The sequence below is a fragment of the Theropithecus gelada genome, chromosome 8 (genome assembly GCF_003255815.1).
Source record: "Theropithecus gelada isolate Dixy chromosome 8, Tgel_1.0, whole genome shotgun sequence".
Taxonomy (NCBI): Eukaryota; Metazoa; Chordata; class Mammalia; order Primates; family Cercopithecidae; genus Theropithecus; species Theropithecus gelada.
This window is the reverse complement of record NC_037676.1, coordinates 147,332,429-147,341,205: the sequence shown is the minus strand read 5'-3', so window position 1 is coordinate 147,341,205 and position 8,777 is coordinate 147,332,429. Positions and strand designations below refer to the sequence as shown.

The following is an 8,777-nucleotide window of genomic DNA, read 5'->3' as shown; positions in this document are numbered from 1 at the left end:
CCCCTCACAGCAAGAACACGCCACATTTGTGCCCACGATGTTGTCTGTAGGCCACCCAGGGCTCCAGGCTCATCCGGCGTGGGTTCAGGCTGTCCACCTGCTGCAGCTTCTCCACGTCCTCTGGCAGCATCACACACACCATGCCTGCTCCTCCCAAGTCATACCTGTGGGGCCAAGCACAAGGCCCTGCTGGACGGGGTCATGTCCCCCCGGTCCCACTCTGCATTCCCAATCCAAAGTGTCTCTTGTCCACCCTCCTGGCTCCGGGATTAGCGGCTTCACAGCTGAAGCCCTCCTGCTGGGTCCTCGGAACCTCCCAACTTTAGTGCCTCTTAGTCCTGCCCTCTCTGCAGCGAGCTGGGGTTTGCTCTGCACCATCCCCTGCACTGGCAGAACCACAGACCAGCACGTGCTGCACTCCCTCCCCATCCTCCAAAGGATGCAGAGTGCCGGGGCCTGCTGGGAACAGCAGTGCTGTGTGCCCGGCAGGGCCCTGGGCAGCAGGGACAGGGCTCTGGGTGTTCCCAGCGAGGGCCAGGGAGGGCTTTACCTGAAAATGGGCCCCAGCTCCTGGAAGGTCTGGTGCACCTCCAGGTGCAGGTGCTCATAACCCTGCTCCCTCCAGATCTGCAGCAGCCTCAGCCACCTGTTGCCTGGACGCCGGGGCATGGCTTCAAAGGGCAGCACTGTCCTGGGGACCCGGGTGGCTCTGGTGCCCAGTGCCCGTGCCCTTTGTAGGGACAGCCAGGGTGCTGCCATGCACACCTCTGCCTTTGCTCTCAGTGCCATTCCAATGCTCCCTCCACCCTGTTCAGCCCCAGTTCTTTATCTTGCTGGTGCCCTGCATCGGAGAGGGATCACGTCATGGGAGAACTGGCCCTGGACCTGCCTGAGAAACCGAGGGCAGAGGTCAGGGCTGGAGGCGGGGACTGATTGAGGGTGCGTGAGGGTAGACGGAGTGGGGGGCGGAGCAGGGGGGAGAGGGGAGGAAGGACTCTCCCTCCTCTCCAGGGGTGAGAGGAGCAAGATGGATGGGGCCTTTATCTTATCCAAGAGCCTTGGATTATTCATCTCCTTGCAAGGTTCATAGCAAAAAACAAGGGAATGAGTTGGCATTAATTGTATTAAACCACATGTATTTTTTTACTTTTTAAAATTTTTATTTCATTAACTTTTAGTTGACAATTAAAGTTACATGCATCTATCCTGTACAACATGATGTTTTGAAATACGTATATTGAAGGGGTGGCCTGCCCCTCCACACCTGTGGGCATTTCTTGTTAGGTGGAACGAGAGACTTGAGAAAAGAAATGAGACACATTTCTCTGATGGCCAGTGATGACGAGCATTTTTTCATGTGTCTGTTGGCTGTATGCATGTCTTCTTTTGAGAAATGTCTGTTCATATCCTTTGCCCACTTTTTGATGGGGTTGTTTGTTTTTTCTTGTAAATTGTTTGAGTTCTTTGTAGGTTCTGGATATTAGCCCTTTGTCAGATGAGTAGATTGCAAAAATTTTCTCCCATTCTGTAGGTTGCCTGTTCACTCTGATGGTAGTTTCTTTTGGTGTGCAGAAGTCCTTTAGTTTAATTAGATCCCATTTGTCAATTTTGGCTTTTGTTGCTGTTGCTTTTGGTGTTTCAGACATGAAGTCCTTGCCCATGCCTATGTCCTGAATGGTACTACCTAGGTTTTCTCACACCAGTTAGAATGGCAATCATTAAAAAGTCAGGAAACAACAGGTGCTGGAGAGGATGTGGAGAAATAGGAACACTTTTACACTGTTGGTGGGATTGTAAACTAGTTCAACCATTGTGGAAAACAGTATGGCGATTCCTCAAGGATCTAGAACTAGAAATACCATATGACCCAGCCATCCCATTACTGGGTATATACCCAAAGGAGTATAAATCATGCTGCTATAAAGACACATGCACAAGTATGTTTATTGTGGCACTATTCACAATAGCAAAGACTGGGAATCAACCCAAATGTCCATCAGTGACAGACTGGATTAAGAAAATGTGGCACATATACACCATGGAATACTATGCAGCCATAAAAAAGGATGAGTTTGTGCCCTTTGTAGGGACATGGATGCAGCTGGAAACCATCATTCTCAGCAAACTATCACAAGAACAGAAAACCAAACACCGCATGCTCTCACTCATAGGTGGGAATTGAACAATGAGATCACTTGGACTCGGGAAGGGGAGCATCACACACCGGGGCCTATCATGGGGAGGGGGGCGGGGGGAGGGATTGCATTGGGAGTTATACCTGATGTAAATGACGATTTGATGGGTGCTGACAAGTTGATGGGTGCAGCACACCAACATGGCACAAGTATACATATGTAACAAACCTGCACATTGTGCACATGTACCCTAGAACTTAAAAGTATAATACAAAATAAATAAAATAAAATAAAAAGAAAAGAAATGAGACACAGAGACAAAGTATAGAGAAAGAAAAAGTGGGCCCAGGGGACCAACACTCAGCATACAGAGGACCCGCGCTGGTACTGGTCTCTGAGTTCCCTCACTATTTATTGATCATTATCTTTACCATCTTAGAAAAGGGAAGTGACAGGATAATAGGATCATCGCAGGGAGAAGGTCAGCAGTAAGACATATGAATAAAGATCTCTGTGATATGAATAAGTTTAAGGAAAAGTGCTGTGCCTTGATATGCATATGCAAACATCTCCATCAACCTTTCTAGTGCATAAAGAGCAGCATTGCCGCTAGCACGTCCCACCTTCAGCCCTAAGGCGGTTTTCTCCTTTCTCAGTAAACAGAACACACAATCAGTTTTACACGGAGATGTTCCATTGCCCAGGGACGGGCAGGAGACAGATGCTTTTCTCTATCTCAACTGCCAAGAGGCCTTCTTTCCTCTTGTACTGGTCCTCCTCAGCACAGACCCTTCACGGGTGTCAGGCTGGGGGACGATCAGGTCTTTCCCTTCCCACGAGGCCATATTTCAGACTATCACATGGGGAGAAACCTTGGACAATACCTAGCTTTCCTAGGCAGAGGTCCCTGCGACCTTTGGCAGTGTGCGTGTCCCTGGGTACTTGAGATTAAGAGAATGGTGATGACTTTTAACCAGCAAGCTGCCTTCAGGCACTTGTTTAACAAAGCACACCCTGCACAGCCCAAACTCCGTTAAACCTTGAGTCACCACAGCACATGTCTCTTGCAAGGACAAGGTTGGGGGTCGGGTCACAGATTAACAGCATCTCAAATACAGAACAAAATGGAGCCTCTTATGTCTACTGCTTTCTATATAGACACAGTAACAGTCTGATCGCTCTTTCTTTTCCCCACATATATAAAAGCTGAAATATAATTTTGGCCACAATCAAGCTAAATAATATGTTTATTAGCTCAGATATTTTTTTGTGTGTTTAGAATACATCAAGTCTACTCCCTTAGAGATTTTCAAGTCCATGGTTATTAACCATGGTTCCCGTGTGGCATCATCAGTGTCTTGGCCTTTTTTCCCCGGCTAACTGAAACTTTGTATCCTTTCACCTGCTGACCAGTGCCTCCCCACCGCAGCCCTCCACGCACCTCTGCCTCCCTGCCCGCAGCCGCTGGTAGCCACCTTTCCACTCTCTGCTTCTGTGGATTCTACTTTTTTAGATTCCACATATAAGTGAGATTGTGTGTTGCCGTTTGCCTTTTTTGTGCCTGGCTTATTTCACATAACCATTTTCCAGGTTCACCCATGTTGTCACAAATAATAGATTTCCTTATTTTTTAAGGCTGAATTAAAACCTTTGTGTCTATATTCCACATTTTCTTGATTCATCTGTGGATGGACACTTACGGTGATTCCATGTCTTGCCTATGGTGAATAGTGCTGCAATCAACATGGGAGTGCAGGCACCTCTTCAGCACACTGATTTCATTTCCTTTATCTGTATAGACGCACCATGATATGGGTGGGTCATATGGTAATTTTATTTTTAAGTTTTAAGAAACTTCCATTCTGTTTTCCCTAATGGCTGTGATAATTTACATTCTCATCAACAGGATACTAGAATCCCCTTTGTCCACATCCTCACAACACTGTCATCTTCCCCCTTTTTTATAGAGGCCATTCTAACCAGTGTCATGTGATACTTCCTCTTTTTCTTTTTTCTTTTTTTTGAGACAGAGTCTCACTCTGTTGCCCAGGCTGGAGTGTAGTGGCGTGATCTTGGCTCACCACAACCTCTGCCTCCCAGGTTCAAGTGATTCTCCTGCCTCAGCCTCCTGAGTAGCTGAGACTACAGGCACGTGCCACCATGCCTGGCTAATTTTTGTATTTTTAGTAGAGACAGTGTTTCACTATGATGACCAAGCTGATCTCGAACTCCTGACCTCATGATCTGCCTGCCTTGGCCTCCCAAAGTACTGGGATTATAGGTGTGAGCCAGTGATATTTCATTGTGGTTTTAATTTGCATTTTTCTGATAATTACTGATGTTGAGCACCTTTTCACATACCTGTCAGCCATTCATACATCCTCTTTTGAGAAATATACTTGACTTTGAAATATACTACAAAGCTATAGTAACCAACACAGATGGGTATTGGCGTAAAAACAGACACATAGATTAATGGAACAGAACGCAGAGCCCAGAAATTAATGCATGCATTTAAGGTCAATTGATTTTTGACAAAGATGCCAAGAATATACACAGGGAAAAGGACAGTCTCTTCAACACACGGTGTTGAGAAAACTGGGTATCCATAGGCAAAGAATAAAATTAGACCCTTATTGCACTAGACTGTTCTTGCATTGCTATAAAGAAATATCTGAGGCTGGGAATTTGAGAAATAGATTGAGAAATAGATAATCCAGGTCCTTTGCCCATTTTTTAGTCCAGTTACTTGTTTTCTTGCTATTGAATTGAGTGCCTTATATATTTTGTATATTAAACCCTTATCAGTTATAGATTTGCAGGTATTTAGCCCCCATTTCTCTTCACTCTGTGGATTGCTTTCTTGGTTGCCCAGAAGATTTTTTTTGTTTGATGTATTCTATTTGTCTATCATTGCTTTTGTCGCCTATGGTTTTGTGTTAATATATATAAAAAAAAAAAATTTGCTAAGACCAGTGTTGTGGATTCTTTCCTCCGTGTTTTCTTCCATGATTTTTACAGTTTCAGGTTTCACATTTAAGTCTTTAATTCATTTTGAGTTGATTTTTCTATATGGTGGGAAGTAAGTGATATCTTAAAAATTTTTAATATGGTTTGGATGTGTGTCCCCTCCAAATCTCATGTTGGAACGTGACCACCAGTGTTGGAGGTGGGACCTGGTGGAAGGTATTGGATCATGGGGGCAGATCCCTCATGAATGACTGAGAGTGTCCCCTTAGTAGAGAATAAGTCATCTGAGTTCACAAGAGATCTGTTGTTCAAAAGAATGTGGCACTTTCCCCCTCGCTTTCTCATGCCCACTCTCATCATCTGGTACACCAGCTCCCCCTTTGCCTTCCTCCATGAGTGTAAGCTTCCTCAGGTCTCACCAGAAGCTGATTAGATGCCAGCACCATGCTTCCTTTATAGCCTGCAGGACCGTAGCCAATTAAACCGCTTTTCTTTATGAATTTCCCAGAAATTCCCAGTCTCAGATATTTCTTTATAGCAATGCAAGAACGGTCTAATGCAATAAGGGTCTAATTTTATTCTTTGCCCATGGATCTCCAGTTTTCTCAACACCATGTGTCAAAGAGCCTGTCCTTTCCCCCCTGTATGTTCTTGGCATCTTTGTCAAAAATCAATTGACCTTAAATGCATGGATTAATTTCTGGGCTCTGCGTTCTGTTCCATTAGTCTATGTGTCTGTTTTTATGTCAATAGCCATCTGTGTTGGTTACTATAACTTTGTAGTATATTTCAAAGTCAAGTAGTGTGATGCCCCTCAGCTTTGTTCATTGTGCTCAAAATTGCTTTGGCTAATTCAGGATTATTTTGTGATTCTCTAACAATTTTGGGATTGTTTTTTCTAGTTCTTTGAAAACTGTCTTTGGAATTTTAATCAGAATTGTATTAAATCTGTAGATTTTGGGGAAGGTATGGACATTTTAACAATATTAATTCTTCCAGTCAATGAATACTGGATTTCTTCACATTTTTTGTGTCTTCTTCAATTTCTTTATTTGTATTTTTCGTGTTTAATTTTTGTGAATACATAGTAGGTGTATATATTTATTGGGTGTATTAGTCTCATGCTGCTTTGAAGAAATACCTGAGACTGGGTAATTTACAAATAATACAATCATGGTGGAAGGCACCTCTTCACAGGGTGGAAGAAGAGAGAATGAGTGCAAGCAGGGGAAATACCAGACACTTATCAAACCATCAAATCCCATGAGACTAACTCATTATCACGAGAACAGCATGAGGGAAACTGCCCCCATGATTCAATTACCTCCACTTGGTCCTGCCCTTCACATTTAGGGATTATGGGGATTACAGTTCAAGGTGAGATTTTGGTGGGGACACAGAGCCAACCCATATCATGGGATATATGCTTTGATACAAGTATGCAATGTGTAATAATCACATCATAGAGGATGAGGTATCCATCTCCTCAAGCATTTATCCTTTCTGTTACAAGCAATCCAATTTGTATTAGTCCATTGTCACATTGCTATAAAGAAGTATCTGAGACTGGGTAGTTTATGAAGAAAAGAAGTTTAATTGACTCACAGTTCTGCAGGTTGTACAGGAAGCATGGCTGGGAGGCCTCAGGAAACTTTACCATCATGGTGGGAAGTGAAGGGGAAGCAAGCACGTCTTACCATGGCAGAGCAGGAGGGAGGGAAGGAGGGAGAGAGAAAGAAAGAGAGAGAGACAGAGAGAGAGAGAGAGAGAGGGCGTGGGGAGAGAGAGAGAGAAAGGGGAGGTGCTACACACTTTCAAACAACCAGATGTCATGAGAACTCTATCACGAGACAGCACTGGGGGAATGATGCTAAACCATTAGAAACACCTTCATTATCCAGTCACCTCCCACCAAACCCCTCCTGCAATAATTTATGATAATTTACATTTCCTATCAACAGGGTACAAGAGTTCCCCTTTGTCCACATCCTCACTAACACTTTTCAATTTTGGGGACTGTCAATCATGGGTATTAAAATTAGACATGAGATTTGAGTGGGGACATAGAGGCAAACCATACCATTTTGTCCTGGCGTCTCTCAAATCTCATGTCCTTCTTACATTTCAAAATACAATAATCCCTTCTCAGCAGTCTCCCAAAGTCTTAACTCACTCCATCTTTAACCCAAAAGTCCAACATCTCATCTAAGACAAGGCAAGTTCCTTCCACCTATGAGCCTATAAAATAAAAAACAAATTAGTTACTTCCAAGATATAATGGGGTATACAGGCATTGGGTAAATGCTCTCATACCAAATGGGAGAAATTGGCCAAAACAAAGGGGCTACTGGACCTATGCAAGTCCCAAATCCAGCAAGGCAGTTATTAAATCTCAAAGCTCCAAAATATTCTCTTTTGACTCCATGTCTCATGCTGATGCAAGAGCTGGCCTCCCAAGGCCTTGAGCAGCTCCAACCTTGTGGATCTACAGGGTACAGCCCCTGTGACTGTTTTCACAAGCTGGAGTGGAGTGCCTATGGCTTTTCCAGGTGCATGATGCAAGCTCTCAGTGGATCTACCATTCTAGGGTCTGGAGGATAGTGGCCCTATTCTTAGAGCTCCACTGAGCAGTGTCCCAGTGGGAACTCTGTGTGGGGGCTCCAACCCCACATTTCCCCTCTGCACTGCCTTAGTAGAGGTTCTCCATCAGGTCTCTGCTCCTGCAGCAGACTTCTGCCTAGACATCCAGGTGTTTCCATACATCCTCTGAAATCTAGACAGAGGCTCCCAACCCTCAACTCTTGCCTTCTGCATACCCACAGGGCCTCACTGATTAAAACTCGCAAAGGTTTGGGGCTTGCATCTTCTGAAGCAATGGCCTGAGATGTACCTTGGCCCCTTTTAGCCATGGCTGGAGCTGGAGTCACTGGGATGCAGAACACAATGTTCTGAGGCTGCACAGATCAGCGAGGTCCTGGGCCTGGCCCACAAAACCATTTTTCCTTCCTAGGTCTCCAGGCCTATGATGGGAGGGACTGCCACGAGGGTCTCTGAAATGCCCTGAAGGCATTGTCCCCATTGTCTTGGTGATATGGTTTGGCTGTGTCCCCACCCAAATCTCATCTTGAACTGTAGCTTCCATAATCCCCATGTATCATGAGAAGGACTCAGTGGAAGGTATTTGAGTCATGGAGGCAGTTACCTCCATACTGTTCTTGTGATAGTGAGTGAGTTCTCACAAGATCTAATGGTTTTATAAGGGGCTCCGTACCCCCACCCTTCACTGTGCACTTCTCCTTGCTGCTGCTATGTGAAGAAGGATGTATTTGTTTCCCCTTCTGCCATGATTGTAAGTTTCTTGAGGCCTCCCCAGCCCTGCAGAACTGTGGGTCAGTTAAACCTCTTTTCTCTATAAATCACCCAGTCTCAGGTATGTCCTTATAGCAGCGTAAGAAAGGATGAATGGGATGAATGCACTTGACTATTAACCTTCGGCTGTCCTTTACTTATGCAAATTTCTGCAGCCTTGAATTCCTCCCTAGAAAATGGGTGTTTCTTTTCTACCGCATGGTTGAGCTGCAAGTTTTCCAAGCTTTCATACTCTCCTTCTCTTTTAAATATAAGTTCCAGTTTCAGATAATCTCTTTCTTCATGCATATGAGAATATGCTTT

The 8,777-nt window shown here is 44.5% G+C and overlaps 1 protein-coding gene across 1 annotated transcript; it reads right to left on the bottom strand.

Annotated features, from left to right (window-relative positions):
• Nucleotides 1-4: 4 nt before the first annotated feature.
• LOC112630618 (cytochrome P450 11B1, mitochondrial-like) lies at nt 5-789 on the bottom strand. Its single transcript, XM_025395028.1, has 2 exons — nt 551-789; nt 5-164 (listed from the first exon to the last, which is right to left on the bottom strand). Exons 1-2 carry the CDS (start codon nt 787-789, stop codon nt 5-7), a joined length of 399 nt encoding a protein of 132 aa, XP_025250813.1.
• Nucleotides 790-8,777: the final 7,988 nt, after the last annotated feature.